The 23,956-nt window shown below is 39.8% G+C and overlaps 1 protein-coding gene across 3 annotated transcripts in view; it reads right to left on the reverse strand.

Annotated features, from left to right (window-relative positions):
- vps35l (VPS35 endosomal protein sorting factor like) overlaps positions 1-23,956 on the reverse strand; it is an 87,934-nt gene that overhangs the window by 6,534 nt on the left and 57,444 nt on the right. For all 3 annotated transcript variants that reach the window (XM_062964201.1, XM_062964200.1, XM_062964199.1), the window contains exons 23-30: positions 21,998-22,061; positions 19,702-19,800; positions 19,215-19,292; positions 16,953-17,067; positions 6,491-6,630; positions 5,051-5,216; positions 2,159-2,277; positions 684-830 (exon numbers count right to left, since the gene is read on the reverse strand). In XM_062964201.1, coding sequence (XP_062820271.1) covers positions 684-830; positions 2,159-2,277; positions 5,051-5,216; positions 6,491-6,630; positions 16,953-17,067; positions 19,215-19,292; positions 19,702-19,800; positions 21,998-22,061 — 928 coding nt within the window. The remainder of the gene's footprint in view (positions 1-683; positions 831-2,158; positions 2,278-5,050; positions 5,217-6,490; positions 6,631-16,952; positions 17,068-19,214; positions 19,293-19,701; positions 19,801-21,997; positions 22,062-23,956) is intronic.

Below are 23,956 nucleotides of genomic sequence, written 5' to 3' on the forward strand. Positions count from 1 at the left end.
TAGCAACAATAATAGAGAAAAATAATAAATGTAATACAGTAGAGTCTCACTAATCCAAGCCTCGCTTATCCAAGCCTCTGGATAATCCAAGCCATTTTTGTAGTCAATGTTTCCAATATATCGTGATATTTTGGTGCTAAATTCATAAATACAGTAATTACAACATAACATTACTGCGTATTGAACTACTTTTTCTATCAAATTTGTTGTCTAACATGATGTTTTGGTGCTTGATTTGTAAAATCATAACCTAATTTGATGTTTAATAGGCTTTTTCTTGATCAGTCCTTATAATCCAAGATATTTGCTTATCCAAGCTTCTGCCGGCCCGTTTAGCTTGGATTAGTGAGACTCTACTGTAATACCAATAATGGAGAAAAATAAATGTACCATATATTCTCAAGTATAAGCTGACCCAAATATAAGCCAACCAGGACCCTCACCCGAATATAAGCCGAGGGGGGCTTTTTCAGTCTTAAAATAAGGGCTGAAAAACTAGGTTTATACTCGAGTATATACAGTACTTCTATTCCACCTGGTCAACAAATAATTCCCATAAGCCACAGCAACGCGTGGCCGGGCACAGCTAGTAAACAATAAAATAAGTCAGCTACATTGGGAAGTGGAACAACATTCATTTCCTGTTTTCAGGTTAACACTGCCAGGGCGTTGTCTCTCCTTACCATGGTTTTTGTGTCAGCGAAGCCGTGCTTCTGCGCCAGGTTCCACAAGTTAACAGCAAGCTGGTTGAGTTTGTTGTTGCGCAGATCTCCGTGGGCCACGATGGTGCTGAAGAAGTAGAGGGCCAGCTGGCTCTGGCGCTTCAAAGTCTATAAAGTTGGTTTAAAAAAAAGGGATTCAATTGTACGCAGCTTGGAAGATCGCACCAAAAATAGTACAGAATGATAGTCATTGTTACTCTAAACTCTCACACAGTCAGGGCCAGCTAACACCTCCTAACAAAGGATCCTCTCCGGGAAGAAAGCAGCCAGGCTTTGAAGCTGCAAGGCTATTCAATGCTAATCAAGGTGGCCAATGGCAACATTTATTTATTTATTTACAGCATTTATATTCCGCCCTTCTCACCCCGAAGGGGACTCAGGGCGGATCACGTTACACATACAGTAGAGTCTCACTAATCCAAGCCTCGCTTATCCAAGCCTCTGGATAATCCAAGCAATTTTTGTAGGCAATGTTTTCAATATATCATGATATTTTGGTGCTAAATTCGTAAATACAGTAATTACAACATAACATTTCTGTGTATTGAACTACTTTTTCTGTCAAATTTGTTGTATAACCTGAAGTTTTGGTGCTTAATTTGTAAAATCATCACCTAATTTGATGTTTAATAGGCTTTTCCTTAATCCCTCCTTATTATCCAAGATATTCGCTTATCCAAGCTTCTGCCGGCCCGTTTAGCTTGGGTAAGTGAGACTCTACTGTATAAGCAAACATTCAATGCCTTTTAACATAGAACAAAGACAAGACAAACATAGGCTCCGAGCGGGCCTCGAACTCATGACCTCCTGGTCAGAGTGATTCATTGCAGCTGGTTTCAGCTGGCTTGCTCTCCAGCCTGCGCCACGGCCCGGGCCCACATTCACACTTGCATCCAACAGACACGAGATCTTTCTCCCACCCTGGACATTATTCCATAGATATATAAACCCTACTTGCCTAGTTTCCAACAGACCTCACAACCTCTGAGGATGTTTGCCATAGATGTGGGTGAAACGTCAGGAGAGAATGCTTCTGGAACATGGCCAGACAGTCTTGAAAACTCACAGCAACCCAATCTCACACCGTTCTTTTTCTGTGGGGTTTTATAGCTTATTTATAAGTATCAGCCTGGGGAAAAGGACTGTGAAATTGAGTATATATTTTGCCTGTAGACAGTCCCAGGTTCTGTTCCTGGCATCTCTAGTTCTAAGAGCCTCCAAATAGGTGTGAAAGTTATTCGTAGCCACTTTAAGGGCTTAAAGCTAACCTTAAAAACTATGGCATAGACACCAAGAGAGAACTGGGAAGCCCTGGCCCTTGAGTGCTCTAACTGGAGGTCAGCTGTGACCAGCAGTGCTGTGGAATTTGAAGAGGCACGGATAGAGGGCAAAAGGGAGAAACGTGCCAACAGAAGAAGGCCCTTCTCATCTCTCACCTCATCCTTTCCTAGGGTTTTCAGATGCTCCAGGATCTGGGCTATCACCGTTTCACACAGCTTGTTCGTTTCTGCCAGGAATTTGGTATCTCCGCCATACAAAGTATCATTGGATTCAACTAAGAGGACAGGAAGGTTTTGATTAAAAGCAAGGAAAGTGTCCCAAAAAGAATGTTTAACAAACTCAGAAGGCAGGATATATATGGAGAAGAGATAGGATGGGGGGAACAGAATTAATTAAAGATATAGGTGAAATAATAATAATAATAATAATAATAATAATAATAATAATAATACTTTATAACCCGCCATCATCTCCCCAAGGGGACTCAGAGCAGTTCACATGGGGACCAAGCCCAAGAATCAACAATATAGCATATATAGTTAAAACAAAAACATTCATTATTATTATTATTATTATTATTATTATTATTGACACAAAAACATAATATGACACAGCAAATAAGATCTATATGCTGGATTTCGTATCACAAAATCACAAGTCGAACACTTCCCAAGTGTCTAAGACTTGTTGTTGTTATTATTATTGTTGTTATATTGTATGACACAGCAAACAAGATAGACATGCTGGATTTCGTTTCACAAAATCACAAGTCGAACACTTCCCAAGTGTTTAGGACTGTGTGATTTATTATTATTATTATTATTATTATTATTATTATTATTATTATTGTATGACACAGCAAACAAGATAGACATGCTGGATTTCGTTTCACAAAATCACAAGTCGAACACTTCCCAAGTGTCTAGGACTGTGTGATTTATTATTATTATTATTATTATTATTATTATTATTATTATTATTATTATTATCATCATCATCATCATCATCATTATGACACAGCAAATAAGATAGACATGCTGGATTTCGTTTCACAAAATCAGAAGTCGAACACTTCCCAAGTGTTTAGGACTGTGTGATTTTTTATTATTATTATTATTATTATTATTATTATTATTATTATTATTATTATTATTATTAATTTCTAACCCACCCTCTCTTCCCGAAGGGACTCAGGGCGGTTTACACATACTAAAGGCAAATATGCCATATCTATATATATAAAAGTGTAATGTATGTTTGTAGGACTGAGTAAACAACAAAACCGCTGAACCAAATCACACCAAATTTGGCCACAAAAGACAGTCATCCAATCTATGTCCTTCAAACAAAACAAAAAAACTGGAGAAAAAGTCCAAATTAGAGGAGGAGGAAGAGCCGTTTTCAACCCTAGTTGCTGGTCAGAAGGCCCTGCCCCCTTTAGGCCCCGCCCACTTTGTCTCCTAGCAACCCCCTCGGCCACAATGGTGCCAGGGTACAGCCAGGGTTCAGGCTTTTGAGGCTGCAAGGCTATTCACTGCTATTCCACCTGGCCAACAAAGCATTCCCATAAGCCACAGCAACGCGTGGCCGGGCACAGCTAGTAGTCATAAAAACAGAAGCAAATATACATAAAAACATAACACAATAAAATATAGATCATAATTAAAAGCGCATACAAAATAAGCTCTATGGGAGAGGTGACATTTGGGCCTCCTAAAGTGGAATCTAGAGATATAACATAGGTATGAACTGGCCCTAAACTGTGTTATCCCTTAGTAAGTAAGCAGTCAGGAGCAGGCGGGGTTTTTCCCCAATAATTAGTATAATTATTATTATACTAATCATATAATATATGGAATATACATATAATATTGATTATAATATAATGTAATATATAATAATAATACGACATTATTATAACTACATTTATATTACAAATAATATTGCAGTATAGTGGTACAGTACAATATAGTACAATATAGTAATATCTTCTTATAATGCTTATATTGTGCTATGCTAATAATATAATATATTGTATGTATATATAACTTGTAAGCCGCCCTGAGTCCCCTTCGGGGTGAGAAGGGCGGGATATAAATGTCAATAATAATAATGATATAATGCAATACAATATAATAATAATACACTATTATAATTGTATATTTATATTACATGTAATATTGCTAATAATATTGCAATATAGTGGTACAGTACAATATAGTACGATATAGTAGTATCTTCTTCTTATAATGCTTATATTGTGCTATACTAATAATATAATATATTGTATGTATATATAACTTGTAAGCCGCCCTGAGTCCCCTTCGGGGTGAGAAGGGCGGGATATAAATGTCAATAATAATAATGATATAATGCAATACAATATAATAATAATACACTATTATAATTGTATATTTATATTACATGTAATATTGCTAATAATATTGCAATATAGTGGTACAGTACAATATAGTACGATATAGTAGTATCTTCTTCTTATAATGCTTATATTGTGCTATACTAATAATATAATATATTGTATGTATATATAACTTGTAAGCCGCCCTGAGTCCCCTTCGGAGTGAGAAGGGTGGGCTTTAAATGTCATTAATAATAATAAAAAATAATAAAAAAAGGTTTCCCCCTGACATTAAATGTAGTCAAGTATGACTCTGGGGTTGGTGCTCATCTCCATTTCTAAGCCGAAGAGCCAGCGTTGTCCATAGACACCTCCTAGGTCATGTGACCATGGAACATTGTTACCTTCCCACTGGAGCAGTACCTATTGATCCACTCACATTTGCATGTTTTCGAACTGCAAGTTTGGCAAAAGCTGGGGCTAACAACGGGAGTTCACCCTGCTCCCCGGATTCAAACCGCAGACCTTTCTATCAGCAGCTTAGCGGTTTAACTCGCTGCGCCACCACTGCCCCTAGGTTCAAGTGTACAGTAACTCAAGTTCATAGTAATTTTGGAGGAGCCGCTTGACTTGTCCCACCGTGCCGTCATTCTGAGACTCTCTCAGAGTTAAAACCTTTTCCTCTTACCTTTGTCCACATGGTAGATGTAGGTCTCCTGACTCATGGCGGAAAGGAGGTGCACCACGTTGGTATAAATCCGAACTTTGTCGTCGCTGTTATCTTCCCACGTGTAGTCCTGGATGACGTTGAGCAGCCCTCGCACGAGGAACAGGACGCCTTGCTCAGGATGGTCCTAGGGAACACAAGGAGGCCGGGGAGGGTCGTTTCTTGCCTCCTTCTTCCCAATCCCTCCCTTTAAGGTGATAGACTAGGAATGGGCAAACATGGGACAGGTGATTGTACTGAGCATGATCAGACGCAGGAGTCCATTTTATAGTCGTTCTGCTTTACAACTCAGTGGAGGTGGATGCATGTCGATTAAGTGGCTGAGGGGGAAAAGGAAAGGGCCTGAGGCTGTTAGGAAGTCCAAAACACCAGGAGGGAAAGCTCAAGTTTGCGCATGCCTTTGATCAGGGGTCCTCAAACTTTTTAAGCAGAGTCCCTCAGAGTCTTAGCGGGGCGGACTATAGTTTAAAAACAAATACGAACTAATTCCTATGCACACTGCATATGTCTTATTTGTAGTGCAAACAAAAAAAAGCCAATGAAATGTTATGGTTTGCAAAGGCACTGTGCTATATTTGTGTGTTAACTGGAAAATGAAATTCACGAAGCCGATTGGCTGAGCCTGCAAAGACCTGGGAATTTGATTTGAAACTGTTTCTGTTCTGCTGCTGGAGAACCGGTTTGAACAGGTTTTTGTTCAGTGTGAGTCTGTGTGCTGACTGAGTACTGCCTGGGGAAGATGGCTCTGTACTCAGAGAGTCCTTGCTATTTCTGAGGCCTTGTTTGCTACTGGGAAAAGAGGATGAAGAACCAGGACTGTATTCTTTACTGAAGCAGATTTATGGACTGAAAAAGGACTGTTTATGACTGCTGGGTTTCTGTAAGCAATCCGAGGGACCACTGTGAATACCATTGTTCTTTGGATCTCTTGGAATTAGTAAAGTTCCTGTGTTATTTGTTCTGCAAATCTGAGTGGTGCATCATTGTTCTGCAGGGTGACTCTGGGCTTACGGGCACACGTAAGAGCTTCCGTTTACCATCTACAATCCACAACACAAAAGAACAATACAATATTTAAAAATAAGAACAATTTTAACCCACATAAACCTACCAGGATTTCAGTGGGAAATGTGGGCCTGCTTCTTGTTGGTGAGATAGTCAAGTTAATCAGGATTGTTGTTGTTGTTGTTGTGTGCCTTCAAGTCATTTCAGACTTAGGGCGAGCCTAAGTTTAAAACCGAGGGTGGGGGCCAGATAAATGACCTCGGAGGGCCGCATCCGGCCCCCGGGCCTTAGTTTGGGGACCCCTGCCTTTGACAGACCAATGTCGTATTCGTAACCTGAATCGAGAGGCTTTTTCTGCAACGGACAGGGTTATAACACACGATAGATGCTACTTACAGGAATTATTAGCAGAGTGGAGAAGAAATTGCAAAGGAATTCGAGGAGAAATGCTTCCGAGGGCCGCATCTTCCCGTCGATGTTGATCATCTTGGGAACCTCCGGGACCAGGCTCACCGCCGCTTTGAAGAAGGCATCGGCTATAGAAAGAGCAATTCCTTCGTTAACATATGGAACTCGCAGTTAGAAACCATAGCAATATTTATTAATTTTGCACAATGTGGCTGGTTTTTATGCAACACTTTGTTGTGCGACACTCTTGTGACGAAACGGCTGATTTTGTGCAACTTTTTTGTTGTTTTATTGGAAATAACTGCACCCAGTGCATTTCTATTTCTAGCACCCACATTTCTATTTCTAGCACCAGAATGACTCCCACGTATTTTGGTGTGCTGCAGTGCTCCAGTGGGATTCCTTCCCAGAGCTCGAGATGCTCGAAATAAAAAGCACATGTCTGTGTTTAAGATGATTTAGGAATCAGCTGGTTTTCCCTGTAATAGGCATTAATAGGCCGGGCTGTGGCGCAGTCTGGGTAGCAAGCCAGCTGCAACAAATCACTCTGACCAAGAGGTCATGAGTTCGAGGCCAGCCCGTGCCTGCGTCTTGTCTCTGTCTCTGTTCTATGTCATGGCATTGAATGTTTGCCTTTATGTGTGCAATGTGATCCGCCCTGAGTCCCCTTCGGGGTGAGAAAGAAGGGCGGAATATAAATGCTGTAAATAAATAAATAAATAAATAAATAAAATTGTTGCACCCCTAGGCTACGTAGGCACCTCGAAACCACACTGGAGCCCCAGAATATAAGCAAACAAGCTGTTTATTAAAGGTTATAAGCAAACAAAAGCAAAACAAAGTTCAGAGTCAATAAAATGGGTTTAAATCCATAACAGCAAGGTACTTGAAATTCATGAAGCAAGAGTCTATAAAAGCTACTCAAAGAGAGCATAGGCCCAAACTGGATATCAAAGTCAGTCCCAAGAAAAGTATCAGGAATAGTCTAAACAGGATTAATTCCAAGGCATGAGTCAACAGGAAATCAAGACTAGAGTGCAAGATTAACTCCAAGGTATGAAGTCAATGATGAAACACAAGGCGAAAGTCTTGACTAGAATAAAAACCAAATGGCAAAGTCACAGGAATATCCAACTGGATTCACAGGCCAAGGCAAGGCTGGAACTGGAAAAGAGATACACGGCTGCAGGAATACACAGGAACACGGAGCAAAGATCCTTCTCTCTTGAATAAGCAATGTTACCACCTCTGGCTGTGGCAAGGAAACAAAGCATTTTAAGGGAAATCCAAGGTCTTTCTCCCATGAGAAAATTGCTCATTAGAGTGCTTCAAAAGTAAATGCCTGCTTCTTCGCAAAGATTCTCGTTCCCTCCTCTAGTGAGTTATCGCTTCCCTCCCCCTCGATGGATTGTCACCTTGTCGTGGTGAGAGGGCTTGCGTGTTCCAATGAACCTGAGGGCACAACCATGGGAGTCACACACTCCCAGGAGTAGCCACAAGGGAGGATCCAGACCAAGAACAATCTGAAGACCCAAAGACCTCAACGGCGGAGCAGGCGGAGGATAACATGGTACATGTTACAACGGCTGTGAAGGCGGAAGAAGGCTGCAACAGACTGAGACGCCACTGTCATTGTGTAGTCACACCACTGCTGGGACCTCACTCTGTGAAGACTGTGTGTTGACCGGCCGTGCACCGACCTCCACACATTAAAAAAAATCACGCACAGGCGTCTTCCAAGAAAGATGGAAGACAATCGTCCTCGAACTACGAGGGATCGCCTAAGTAAGTATAAGTATCGCTTCCCTCCTGTCAAACTCATTATCCTCCTCTAAACTAGAATGTGTCGCACCTCAGGCTAAGTTCACCTTGCTATAGATACCCAGTCAGACACACAGGTAGTCTTTTGAAGTTTTTAATTAAGCAAAGCAGAATATAAATCAAGCAAGCAATCAAAAGATAATTCAAAGTTGTAGTGAAAGAGTCAATAGGTCCAAGAGATTCACAAAGTACATAAATGTCTAATAATCCAAAAGGGCTAGGTCCATAGATTCAAAGAGCATAGCAAGAACAATAATCCATAAGGCAAAGAATTAGTCCATAGAGCCCAAAGCACAAGATCCAAGAATCCAAAATAATCCACAAGGTGAAGGATTAGTCCATAGAGTCCAAAGAACAAGATCCAAGAATCCAAGATAAACCACAAGGCAAAGAGTCCAAAGAACAAGGCCCAAGAATCCAAGAACGCTGGCTAGGTAGAACTTCCACACAGAAGAAGCAATGAAATTGTACTGACAAAGAATAGTCTGTGAAAGCATGCTTTAATAACAACTTAGGAATGCATTCCTCTTCCCACAGCTAGATTCACGTTTGCGCGCCAAACGCTCACTTCTACGGACCTGGGAACCCATCCAAGACAAACGGTCCTCTCTAGATAACTCCTCGTTATCTTGCACCTGGTCAGAAGCTAAACCATCATCCTCATTATTTTCCAAGGCTGAAGTCTCTCCCTCAATATTTCTCATGTCAGCTTGACCGTTATCTGTTTCTCCTGGAATCAGCAGCTCATCCTGCAACTGCATGTCTGAGCTAACTTCTGCCTCAGACTGCTGATCTTGAATCCCAAATCCAGAATCCCCAGAATCCCCTCCATCTTCATCTAGAATCTGTCCAGCCTGTGGCTGGGATACAACAGAATGTCCATCTGGCACCTGGAGATCTGACTTTGACTGCTGGGAGGAATGTGGTTCAAAATGCCTGCTTGCAACCATTCGATCTCTGGTCCCAGAATCTACTGGGACAAACTCTGGCCGCATCTCAGGCTCAAACTCATCGAGTCCCTGGCAAGGCAGGTGCAGGGACAATCACTAGCTGGGCTACAACAGTAAAAACAGGCTGGGCTACAACAGTAAAAACACCTACAGCTTCAGCGAGCACCACCTGACAATGCCACCCAAATCAATAATGAATTACTTGCGCCAATAAAATGTCTCGTCGCGACCCCCTCCTCCAGGTTGTAAGGCATCCAGATCTAAAGCTGAAATTCAGTTTTTGAAAAAGCAGAAAATATTTATGACGACAGAAAAATATCAAAAGCAGAGGGCCCTTTGTTCCTCCAAAACAGACCTGAAAACTAGGTCACCGGGAAAACAAGGCTGCCGTCTTGCAGCGCCATCAGATTAAGGACGGCGGAATATTAGAAATATTAAAACAGCCATCGCGCGCACGGTGAACTTCTGAACTCTGGGTCTAAAATCAGTGCGTAATCTTAGGAAAACCAATCCCACCCCAGACGGCAATTTCCAGATTAGTTGGATAGCTAGTGTGGCATAATACCCAAGCAAAGACTTCACAGCCGAGAAAACCAAAGCATCAGGGCAACCCAATGCTGTTTCATAAGCCTGTGGCTCAAGTGGAGTTATTTTTAAAAAGCTGCACAATTAACAAGAGAACTGTCCATTTTGCAAGCAGAAGAGTCTTGAGTTTGGTCCAGTGTTTCATCCGTGGGACGAAGCATCCATTAGACACAATGCATCTATCTATCTATATATATAAAAATGTAATGTGCGGTTTTACTATGGAGTAAACAACAAAACCACTGAACCAAATCACACCAAATTTGGCCACAAAAGACATAGTCATCCAATCTGTGTCCTTCAATTAAAAAACTTAGAAAATAGTCCAAATTACAGAGAATGAGGAAGAGCCGTTCTCCCCCTGGCTGCCAGTCAGAAGGGTAGGCTCCGCCCCCTTCATGTCATAGCAACCCTATCAGACACAATGGCTCCCGGGGGACAGGCAAGGTTCCACTTAGGCCTCTTCCACACTGCCTATAAAATACAGAAAATAACATATACAGTACAAACATATACTAATTACCACCAATTCCTCAATACTTTATTTCCCATACCACCACACAGCAACACGTGGCCGGGGACAGCTAGTATATATATAAAAATGTAATGTGCGTTTTCCCATGGAGTAAACAACAACACCACTGAACCAAATCACACCAAATTTCGCCACAAAAGACATAGGCATCCAATCTATGTCTTTCAATCAAATAAACCCTACAAGTATAAAGTCCAAATAAAAAAATGCAAAAATTATTATTAAAATTATTATTATCGTGTTGCTGTGAACCACAAAAATGAACACAATCTGGCTCCAAGTATTTAAAAATTTCTAAAATTAGAACAATAAATAAAGAACAACACTCTGAAAACAGAGCAATTCCAGACAGGGAACAATCAGGGCCAGCTAACACCTCCCAACAAAGGATTCCTCTAGGGAGGAAGCAGCCAGGCTTTGAAGCTGAAAGGCCATTCCATGCTAGTCATTCTGGCTAACTGCAACATTCATACTTGCCTCTAACATACAAAAAAAAAAAAAAAGAACATGCTATTTTGCACTTTATTGTCCATTTCTACCGGCACATTCTGTTCTAGATTTTATGAATTAGTCTCCTGTTTTAATACTGTATGTTTTTCGTATGCTTCTTGCTGATTTTAACGATTGTTTTATTGCTATTGATGTTTTACTGGTATAATTGTTTTATAGTCGTGTTACTGATATTGATTGTTTTATCGGGCTAGGCCCCATGTAAGCCGCCCCGAGTCCCTTCGGGGAGATGGGGCAGGGTATAAAAATAAATTTATTATTATTATTATTTATTACAGTAGAGTCTCACTTATCCAACACTCACTTATCCAACATTCTGGATTATCCAATGCATTTTTGTAGTCAATGTTTTCAATGCATTGTGATATTTTGCTGCTAAATTCATAAATACAGTAATTACTACATAGCATTAATGTGTAATGAACAACTTTTTCTGTCAAATTTGTTGTATAACATCATGTTTTGGTGCTTAATTTGTAAAATCATAACCTATTTTGATGTTTAATAGGCTTTTTCTTAATCTCTCCTTATTATCCAACATATTTGCTTATCCAACGTTCTGCCGGCCCGTTTATGTTGGATAAGTGAGACTCTACTGTATTAAAATTATTATTATCAACACAACGACGTTGTATGGCACAGCAAACAAGATAGATATGCTGGATTTCGTTTCGCAAAACCACAAGTCGAACACTTCCCAAGTGTCTAGGACTGTGTGATGTATTTTCTGATGATGTGTGCAGATCCCAGTAGGGTGGCCTTTTGCAGTTGGCAGATGGTGATTTTGTCAATGTCTATTGTTTCCAAATGCCGGCTGAGATCTTTTGGCACAGCACCCACTGTGCCCATCACCACCGGGACCACCTGTACTGGTTTCTGCCAGAGTCTTTGAAGTTCAATCTTGAGGTCCTGAGAGCGCCTGAGTTTTTCCTGTTGTTTTTCATCTATACGACTGTCACCTGGGATGGCAACATCAATGATCCAAACCTTGTTCTTTTCCACAACTGTGATGTCTGGTGTGTTGTGTTCCAGAACTTTGTCAGTCTGGATTCAGAAGTCCCACAGTATCTTTGCATATTCATTTTCCAATACTTTTGCAGGTTTGTGATCCCACCAGTTCTTTGCTGCTGGGAGGTGGTACTTGAGGCATAAATTATTATTATTATTATTATTATTATTATTATTATTATTATTATTATTATTATTATTATTAACAAGAAATATTGTATATGCACAAGCTTTAAGAAATAACATATACTAACTACCACCAATTCCTCAATACTTTATTTCGCATACCGCCAGACTTCGCCACAGCAACACGTGGCCGGGCACAGATAGTATGTGATAAAGACCCATTGGCAATACTGCTCGATGAAATGATCAATAGCAATTGAATTGTTCAAGGAAGTTGTAAGAACAAACAAAAAAATATCATTTGGAGGGAGGGAAACAACAACGAGCGAGACTGACGAATCAAAGCCCAGAGCCCAGAAATGACTTCATCCTGCAACCTCTGCTTGGCTTGTCTACAAACAAGCCAAATCAATACAACATGTACCGCACTGACTTAGCCATTCTATTGTTGTCACAACGTACTTGGATGGGTCAGCCAGCTTTGCTTTAAACCCCTCGGCCCTGACAGTGCACAGAGCCTCGTCTCTGAACAAAGACACCCAACGGCAGCCTTGCCGCAAACGCCTGAGTCAGCCTCCCTCCGTCAGCCCGTTTGCAGTATTTGGGGCTGGAACTTACTAGCAAGGACACAATGCCAGCAACGCTTGTTATCTCCCAAAAGAGGCAAGACTTCATCCGTTCCATCTCACACAAGTCTGGAACCATCCAAATTAGACATACAGCTGGGTGTGTACATTATTATTATTATTATTATTATTATTATTATTATTATTATTAGCGACATTTATATCCCGCCCTTCTCACCCCAAAGGGGACTCAGGGTGGCTTACAAGTTATATATACATACAATAAATTATATTATTAGCATAGCACAATATAAGCACTATATAAACATTATATCTATATATATATAAAAGAGTGATGGCATCACGGCGACCCACAAAACAACAAAACTACAGGCCCCCCAACCTCGAAATTTGACAACACAACCCATCATCTACGCCACTAGGTTGATACAACAAAAAGAAAAGAAAAATAAAGTCCTACTTAGAGGGAGAGCAATAATTGTTTTTATCCAATTGCTGCCAGTTTAGAAGACTAAGCTCCGCCCACTTGGTCTCCTAGCAACCCACTCAGCCCAGTGTTAATAAAAGAATAAAAAATAAAATAAATACAAATAATAGAATAAAAAATAATAAAAACACTAAAATAATTAAAAACACTAAAAAAATTAATACAATAAAATACTATAACAAAATAACTAAAAATAATACAACAAAATAATAAAATATAATAAATAAAAAAGATAAGTTACAATAAAATTAATTTTAAAAAATACAAATAATGTCAAATAAAAATTCCACAACAACTTTTAACCAATACCACCACCACTTTGCCACAGCAACGCGTGGCCGGGCACAGCTAGTATATATATAAAAGAGTGATGGCATCACGGCGACCCACAAAACAACAAAACTACAGGCCCCCCAACTTCGAAATTTGACAACACAATCCATCATCCACACCTCTAGGTTGATACAACAAAAAGAAAACAAAAATAAAGTCCTAATTAGAGAGAGAGGAATAATTACTTTTATCCAATTGCTGTCAGTTAGAAGGCTAAGCTCCTCCAACTTGGTCTCCTAGCAACCCAATAAAAAATAATAAAAAACACTAAAAATAAATACAATAAAATACTATAATAACAGAAAATAACTAAAAATAATACAAGAAAATAATAAAATATAATATTTAAAAAGATAACTTACAATAAAAATAATAAAAAATACAAAAAACATCAAATAAAAATTACACAACAATTTTTAACCAATACCACCATCACTTTGCCACAGCAACGCGTGGCCAGGCACAGCTAGTGTTATTATATTGTAGTATACAACTATATTGCAATATTATTAGTAATATTGCATATAATATAAATATACAATTATAATAGTTTATTATTATTATTATTATTACATTGTATTACATCATAATATTATTATCAATATCATATGTATATACAATATATTATAATATTAGTATAGTATGAGTATTATATATTATTATATTGTTAAATTGATACAGGAGACATGGTGGAAAGATGTCTTCCTGGCCCCACCTTCTTCATTCTTGTCCAGAATGGCAGTTAGACCTTCGGGGGGGGGGGGGGGGTGCTCCCATACTTGTTGCTTTCTAACTAATATTCTGAAAATTCTTTAACATGTTCACCACACTTAACAACCAAGTATCTATATAAATATAAGGGGTTAATATTAGAAAGAAAATCTATTCAAGTGAAGATAGTATATGTACCACTGATATTACAAAGGGAATCATAACACAGGTCGTGATAGTTATGGATGCCTGGGAGATTAATGGATCTATATGGTTTGCAAAGACTTCAGGAGAAACATGCACATATAAAGTTATATTTATAGATCTGCAGGGCTTGCAAAGGCCAGTGAACACTTCCAAGGGAATAAAAATGCACATATAATGTTATGGTTGAGCCTTCTGGCTCCGATACTGGGAGACAAGGTCGTAAGACTCCTCGGGAGTCAGACTCTCTTGAGGAGCGAGAAAGGAAACGGCTCCGAGACTTATTTGCAGAACCAACTGACGAAGACTCCTTTGAGGGTTTTACCGAGGGAATGGAGGAAGAGATGGTTAGCTCAGAGGAGGATGACATGGAATGGACTCGTGTGAGGGAGGATTTGGGTGTCACCGGCAATCAAAGCATGGGAGGCGACTGGGGGGTTGCAGGATCAGACCCATGGACGAGCTGGAGGGATGGAGCGGGATCCACAGCTGGGGATGCTGTGGGGCGTAGTCAAAGGTGTTTTAGCTCTGATGAGGATGATGATGAGGAGGCACCTGGAATTAGGATAGCAGCTGACAGCGATGAGGAGTTGTGAACTGGGATAAAATGGGGTCTAGAATCAATGGCTAATTGCGTTGGGCAAGGTAATCTGGACGAACGCTTGGGCTCTTGTTGGGGAACTTCCTGAAGACGGGTGTGATTCGTTTGCTGAATACGTAAGTTACCAAGGACACTGGGCATAGACGGCGGGAGGAACTGTGTGGGCTTTTCCTGTGCAACTTAGAATCATAGAATCATAGAATAGTAGAGTTGGAAGAGACCACATGGGCCATCCAGTCCAACCCCCTGCTAAGAAGCAGGAAATCGCATTCAAAGCACCCCCGACAGATGGCCATCCAGCCTCTGCTTCAAAGCCTCCAAGGAAGGAGCCTCCACCACATTCCGGGGGAGAGAGTTCCACTGTCGAACAGCCCTTCTCACAGTGAGGAAGTTCTTCCTGATGTTCAGGTGGAATCTCTTTCCTGTAGTTTGAAGCCCTTGTTCCATTGTGTCCTAGTCTGCAGGGCAGCAGAAAACAAGCTTGCTCCCTCCTCCCTTTGACTTCCCCTCACATATTTGTACATGGCTATCATGTCTCCTCTCAGCCTTCTCTTCTGCAGGCTAAACATGCCCAGCTCTTTAAGCCGCTCCTCATAGGGCTTGTTCTCCAGACCCTTGATCATTTTAGTCTCCCTCCTCTGGACGCTTTCCAGCTTGTCAACATCTCCCTTCAACTGCGGTGCCCAAAATTGGACTCCGTGTGATTCCAGGTGTGGTCTGACCAAGGCAGAATAGAATGAGGGGGAGCAGGACTTCCCTGGATCTAGACGTTATTCCCCTATTGATGCAGGACAGAATCCCGTTGGCTTTTTTAGCAGCCGCATCACATTGTTGGCTCATGTTCATCTTCCTCCCCACGAGGACTCCAAGGTCTTTTTCGCACACACTGCTGTCAAGCCAGGCATCGTCCCCCATTCTGTATCTTTGATTTCCATTTTTTCTGCCGAAGTGAAGTCTCTTGCATTTGTCCCTGTTGAACTTCATTTTGTTAGTTTCGGCCCATCTCTCTAGTCTGTCAAGATCGTTTTGAATTCTGCTCCTGTCTTCTGGAGTGTTAGCTATCCCTCCCAGTTTGGTGTCGTCTGCAAACTTGATGATCGTGCCTTCTAACCCTTCGTCTAAGTCGTTAATAAAGATGTTGAACAGAACTTGTGTTTAATCTTGATAGCTTGGACCTCCGTCGTCTTTTTGACGGACATGAATTGCCTACTCTGGATTGACGCTGGACTGACTGACTGACCACGACCTCGGACTATCCCTTCTGTGGCTATCGGTGGAACTGGTGAACTAAAGACGTCTGTACCTGGCTTTCGACCTTGGACCGGATTGGGACCCTGCTGACCGCTGCTACCCTGATTGATGTGTTTGGACCCGGAGTTCGCTCGTTGCACGGAGGAGTGACAACTTAGTTACTCAATCGTAGCTTTTGAGTAGCAGAGAAGAATCTGCTGCCAGTTATTTGTGTTTCATTGAATCTTTGTTTACCAACCTTTGTTTGTTTAAAGTGCCAGGCTGAAGTAAGCATTTTTGATTTAACCCAGATTAAACTCCTGTTTAATCCGGTTTATCTTTTGAACCGTTTTTAGTATCTTTTCACATTGAAGGCAAGTGTTTGCCTAGCCCTTTGTTCCTTACGGGCATTTTTTGGTTCTGTAACTTTAATAAACTGTGTTGAACCTTATTTGGTGGCGTTCTGTCTTTGACATATAAAGTTAATACATTTAGATACGCACATGCACACACCAAAAGCCAGGAAATGAGTGGGTTTGAAAGAGAGCCATACAAACAAAGAGGTTTTGTACATTCCTCAACTGGGGCCACATTTCCGACAATGTGATTCTAAGACGGGCATGCGCAAACTTCTGTCATGGTTTGCAAAGTCTATAAACTGTTTTTACCATTTGCATTTTATATATTCTTCAATAAACTGCTTCTTAAAAGTAAAAAAAAAACTTTTAAAAAAAATGAACTACCAAATGCTATATAGCTTACCTTGCGAAAGGCACTGGTTTGCTAAAGCCACCTGTCCAGAGTGCAAGTACAGATTAAGGCGAGAAAAGATGCTTGTCAGCGACGGAATTGTGATGAAGCAGAAAGCAACACAGGCCTAAAGAAAGGAAATTAAAGTTTTCAATCACTTTTCTTCACATGCCATCAATCAGAAAATACCACTGCTTTTAAGGCTAAACAACATTTCCATCTTGTCTTCTGTGCTATCAGCTGGAGGCCCTTCTCCCAGTAACATGCTAGGCTAATAATATAGTATTATATATAGATAAATATATGTATATGTGTGTGTGTGTGTATGTATATGTATGTATATAATATACAATATTATTTACAATAATAAATAATAATAGATTGTATATATAGTAGAGTCTCACTTATCCAAGCTAAACGGGCCGGCAGAAGATTGGATAAGCAAATATCTTGGATAATAAGGAGGGATTAAGGAAAAGCCCATTAAACATCAAATTAGGTTATGATTTTACAAATTAAGCACCAAAACATCATGTTAGACAACAAATTTGACAGAAAAAGTAGTTCAATACGCAGTAATGCTATGTAGTAATTACTGTATTTACAAATTTAGCACCAAAATATCACAATATATTGAAAACATTGACTACAAAAATGGCTTGGATTATCCAGAGGCTTGGATAAGCGAGGCTTGGATTAGTGAGACTCTACTGTATATAGATAAATATATGTATGTGTGTATGTGTGTGTATATATATGTAATATACAATATAATTTACAATAATAATATATTGTATATACATGTAATATTGGTTATAATATAATGTAATGCAATATAATACTAATAATAATACAATGTATTAATATTAATTATATATTATTTATTTCATGTAATATTACTGGTAATATTACAGTATAGTGGTGGGGTGCAATATGCTGGTATATAGTGCTGGTGTTGTGCTGTGCTCGTGATATAATACACTGTATGTAAATATTATTTGTAACCCACTCTGAGTCCCCTTCGGAGTGAGAAGGGTGGGATATAAATGTAGTAAATAAATTAATAATAATAATAATAATAATAATAATAATAATAATAATAGTGCCATGTTGAGTTTCCTTGCGGAGAGAAAAAGTTGAGTATAAATAATAATAATCATCATCATCATCATATGCACAGCAGACAAAAAACCAGTACAAGAAAACCGCACTACAAACTAGAGCTGACAGCTGGCACAACAAAACACTGCATGGAAAGTTCCTTGACAAAATTGAAGGAAAAGCTGATAAGGAGAAGACCTGGCTCTGGCTCACGAATGGGACCCTGAAGAAGGAGACAGAAGGCCTGATCCTTGCAGCCCAGGAGCAAGACATCAGGACAAAGGCCATTAATAATAATAATAATAATAATAATAATAATAATAATAGAAGACCTGGCTCTGGCTCACGAATGGGACCCTGAAGAAGGAGACAGAAGGCCTGATCCTTGCAGCCCAGGAGCAAGCCATCAGGACAAAGGCAATTCAGGCCAAGATCGAAAAATCAGCTGATGACCCAAAATGCAGACTGTGCAAGGAAACTGACAAAACCATGGATCCTATCCTCAGCTGCTGTAAGAAAATCGCACAGACAGACTACAAACAGAGGCACAACTACGTGGCCCAAATGATTCATTGGAACTTATGCATCAAGTACCACCTCCCAGCAGCAAAGAACTGGTGGGATCACGAACCTGCAAAAGTCTTGGAAAATGAGCATGCAAAGATACTGTGGGACTTCCGAATCCAGACTGACAAAGTTCTGGAACACAACACACCAGACATCACAGTTGTGGAAAAGAACAAGGTTTGGATCATTGACGTTGCCATCCCAGGTGAAAAACAACAGGAAAAACTCAGCCGCTCTCAGGACCTCAAGATTGAACTTCAAAGACTCTGGCAGAAACCAGTGCAGGTGGTCCCGGTGGTGATGGGCACATTGGGTGCCGTGCCAAAAGATCTCAGCCGGCATTTGGAAACAATAGACATTGACAAAATCACGATCTGCCAACTCCAAAAGGCCACCCTACTGGGATCTGCACGCATCATCCGAAAATGCATCACACAGTCCTAGACACTTGGGAAGTGTTCAATTTGTGATTTTGTGATATGAAATCCAGCATATCTATCTTGTCTGCTGTGTAATAATAATAATAATAATAATAATAATAATAATAATAATAATAATAATAATAATCCTGAAAAAGTGTTAAGGATGCAGGAGTTATCCACATACCCTGACGAATGCAGCCGTCTTTCTGGAATGGTTCCCTTTCATCACTTTTCTTGTTTCCATCGCCAGCTGGTTCACACACTGTTTAAAAAGATTCTGTTACTGATGAGAGCAACTCTGCAACTTAAAAGTCTTTATCCAAAATCAATCAATGGGACTGAATTAGCCTAGCTGTAAATTACATGCATGTTGTTTAACTGTGAATTGTCTATGCTGACGATCGTGCCATCAACGCTCAAGCAGAGAGCTTTGCAATCGTGAAACAGAAGCTCTCAGAATGCCAAGTTTTTAATTTTGTTTGTGGTTTTTCTATGCATTTAACTGTATCCTCAATTTGCTTCTGACACGATAAATAAATAAAATAATCCAAAAGAAAAGCTCTGCACAAATACTGCTTATTATTCAATTAATTCAGAGAAAGATGCAGATAGGACTGCATCAAGGAAATAATTCAGATTGTTTGTTTATTTATACCACAAGAGATGCTTACATGAATCAGCTGGACAAGAACGGGTTCCAGATTGCAAAACATGGACCTGGCTTCCACATAGAAACTCAGCTGCTGCTCAAAGTCACGTCCAAATGAAACCTGGATTAAAAAGGGTCATAAAAGACATTTCTTAGACTCAGGCCTGGAATCCCCGATGACCACTGCACTATGCAAGAGTCCAAGAATATAAGCAGTTTATTGTACAAGACATATAAAAACATATACGCTCAGGAATAAAAAAGGTTACCAAAAGGTGAGAACCAAACAATAATCCAAATTTCTCATAAAGTTCCAAAGATGACAAAGCCCAGGAACAGCCAGGAATCACAGATCCAGCATAAGTCCATGAAGATACAACTAGTAAAACTTGAACAGGAGTACATGAACAGGAATATAGAAAACTTCCAGGATATATTAAATCCAAAATCAAAGCTTGAACAAGAGAACTCAGGCTTAGCTTCTCACTCTAACACAGTGTTGCCTGAACTGACCTCAAGGTAAAGAACTTGTTGCTTAATAGACACCCATGAAATCATTCTGTTTCCCATGAATTTCCTTTACAACTTTCCCACGTAATCTCTCTATTTTTGGCTCTGATTTGTTGATCTGCAGGTGGGTTTCTATGGGAACCCTCCTTATCACTCAGCTCTTCACTCAATTCCTTATCTGCTGTTGCTACTACTGACTTTCCTGAATGCTCTTGACGCCCTGGACTTTCCGAACTGGTTTTCTCACAGAGAGAACCGTCATTTCCCAGACTTGAGGACCCATCACTTTGTGCTCCAGGAAAGCTCACAATCCTCTCTAAATTATCATTAATAATAATAATAATACTTTATTTTTCTATCCCACCACCATCTCCCCAAAGAGACCCGGGGCGGCTAACATGGGGCCAAGCCCAAAACAGAGACAAAACATAACAAGTTAAAACAAGTATAAATAACTACAAACAGTGTCAACACAACAATCAAATAAAATAAACAAGTAATTCAATTACAATTAAAACACAGAATACAGAATACTACCATCATTACTTATATACAGTAGAGTCTCACTTATCCAAGACTCGCTTATCCAAAGTTCTGGATTATCCAAGCCATTTTTGTAGTCAATGTTTTCAATATATACTTTGGTGCTAAATTCGTAAATACAGTAATTAAAACATAACATTACTGCGTACTGAACTACTTTTTATGTCAAATTTAACATGATGTTTTGGGGCTTAATTTGTAAAATCATAACCTAATTTGATGTTTAATAGGCTTTTCCTTAACCCCTCCTTATTATCCAAGATATTCGCTTATCCAAGTTTCTGTCGGCCCGTTTAGCTTGGATAAGTGAGACTCTACTGTGTGTATATGTATATCTATATATATATAAAAGGGTAATGAAATTTCGGCCTAGGACAAAACAACAAAACTACACATCCCAGAAACACTAAACTTGGCAGCACAACCCCTCATCCATGCCTCTACGTTCATACAACAAAAAGAAAAGAAAAATAAAGTCCTAATTAAAGGGAGAGGAATAATTGCTTTCATCCAATTGCTGCCAGTTAGAAGGCTAAGCTCCGCCCACTTCATCTCCTAGCAACCCACTCACCCCAGGGGACAGGCAGAGTTAAGCCTCACTTAGGCCTCTTCCACACTGCCTATAAAATACAGATTATCTGATTTCCCATACCACCATACTTCACCACAGCAACGCGTGGCCTGGCACAGCTAATATATATACAGTAGAGTCTCACTTATCCAACACTCGCTTATCCAACGTTCTGGATTATCCAACACATTTTTGTAGTCAATGTTTTCAATATATCGTGATATTTTGGTGCTAAATTCATAAATAGAGTAATTACTACATAGCATTACTGCGTATTGAACTACTTTTTCTGTCAAATTTGTTGTCTAACTTGATGTTTTGGTGCTTCATTTGTGAAATCATAACCTAATTTGATATTTAATAGGCTTTTCCTTAATGCCTCCTTATTATCCAACATATTCACTTATCCAACATTCTGCCGGCCCGTTTATGTTGGATAAGTGAGACTCTACTGTGTGTATATATATATATATATATATATATACACACACACACACACACACACACACACACACATCATTTAAACCATCAGTCTCTGGTGACCGATCTACAACAACGCATCTGTTAAAAAGAACATCTAGCCTAGCAAACAACAGCTAAATAAAACAATAATAAACGCAAATAAGGAGAAGATCCAAAGTTTTTCAAGGATCAAGTTAGAATAAAATCACAGAACAAAACACCAAATACTCACCATTCTTAAAAATCCATTTATCAACGAGGCTAAGGTCCTTTTTTCATCTTCTAGCGTCAGGGCACTAGGAAAGAGTGTTAATAATTAGGCAATTATTAATAATAATTAAGAAGAAAGCCCCATTGAGTTCAGTGTTTTGTTTTGTTTTTTACTCGTAGCTAATTCTGCACTGAATTATTGCCAAAGGAATAAGCCCGACGGCTTGTATTTATTTCTGGGCTTAACATGTGTAGGACCGAAGTGTAAAAGTAATAAATGCATTTATACTGTGAAATACTGTGCTAAAAATAAAAAAGTAGCTATTTGATATGGGATGGAGTGGGGAGAAATCGCAAGCATTTAATCCGGTTACCAACGAGAACTGTAATCAAACCAAACATGTTTTAATGAAAATGGATGCTGTTCAATTACAATTAAGTAACCCAGTTTAATCCCCGTGCATTATTTCGCAATTCCCAGTGCAGACACCAGATGGGAACAGGGAAATTGTTCTATAATACCGATCAGCTAGACAATGGAAAGAGAGCGCCCAACAGCAAAAGTTCGCCATTATTATCTCATTAATGTTTTATCATCTAAAACAGATATAATTGGAAGCGGATGGATGGTTTGGAACATGTGTGACCAATGCTGCGAGGCCTCCAATCAAGATCGCTAATCAAAGTACGAGAGGGTTGATTGAAAAGTAATGCCTCCGCCTTCGTTACTTGGATTTGGATGGGAATATTTTAATTTTATTTTTTATTAATATTTTAATCAAACGCAGAAATAATCCTTAGAATGTGCTCTTTAACAACCACTATTCACTTTCCCGCATAATCACCAGACCATTGGATACATTTCTGCCAACGATGAACAAGTTTTCTGAAGCCGTCACGGAAGAAGTCGACACTCTGTTTCCGCAACCGGCGTCTCACAATTCTCTCAACATCCGATAGCCAAGCAAAGCCATAATGTGACCCACACGTTCTTGTGAAATGCCGATGATGCTTGAAATTTCTCTCTGAGGGATACGACAATCGTCCTGAATCAATCTGTCAACCTTTTGCTTGTGAAACTCAGTGGTTGCTGTCACAGGATGTCCAACTCTTTGTTTGTCACACAAGTCAGATGTTCCCACCTTTGAAGGTCCCTTTCCTTATCTATGGTCTTATGAAACCATCTAGATGGTCTTTGAGGGCCCCTTTCCTTATGTATGGTCTTCTGATGGCCTGATGAGATCATCTAGATGGCCTTTGAGGGTCACTTTTCTTACCTATGGTCTTATGAGATCATCTAGATGGTCTTTGGAGGTCTCCTTGCTTACCTATGCTCTTATGAGACCATCTAGATAGTCTTTGGAGGTATCCTTGCTTACCTATGGTCTTATGAGACCATCTAGATAGTCTTTGGAGGTCTCCTTGCTTACCTATGCTCTTATGAGACCATCTAGACAGTCTTTGGAGGTATCCTTGCTTACCTATGGTCTTATGAGATCATCTAGATGGTCTTTGGAGGTCTCCTTGCTTACCTATGGTCTTATGAGACCATCTAGATGGTATTTGGAGGTCTCCTTGCTTACCTATGGTCTTATGAGACCGTCTAGATGGCCTTTGAGAGTCCCTTTTCTTACCTATGGTCTTATGAGACCATCTAGATGGTCTTTGGAGGTCTCCTAGTTTACCTATGGTCTTATGAGAGCATCTAGATGGTCTTTGGAGATCTCTTTGCTTACCTATGGTCTTATGAGACCATCTAGATGGTCTTTGGAGGTCTCCTTGCTTACCTATGGTCTTATGAGAGCATCTAGATGGTCTTTGGAGGTCTCCTAGTTTACCTATGGTCTTATGAGAGCATCTAGATGGTCTTTGGAGGTCTCTTTGCTTACCTATGGTCTTGTAAGACCATCTAGATTCGCTTACCTATGGTCTTATGAGACCATCTAGATGGTCTTTGGAGGTCTTCTTGCTTACCTATGGT

The sequence above is a fragment of the Anolis carolinensis genome, unplaced genomic scaffold, assembly GCF_035594765.1.
Source record: "Anolis carolinensis isolate JA03-04 unplaced genomic scaffold, rAnoCar3.1.pri scaffold_13, whole genome shotgun sequence".
In the NCBI taxonomy this organism is placed as follows: Eukaryota; Metazoa; Chordata; class Lepidosauria; order Squamata; family Dactyloidae; genus Anolis; species Anolis carolinensis.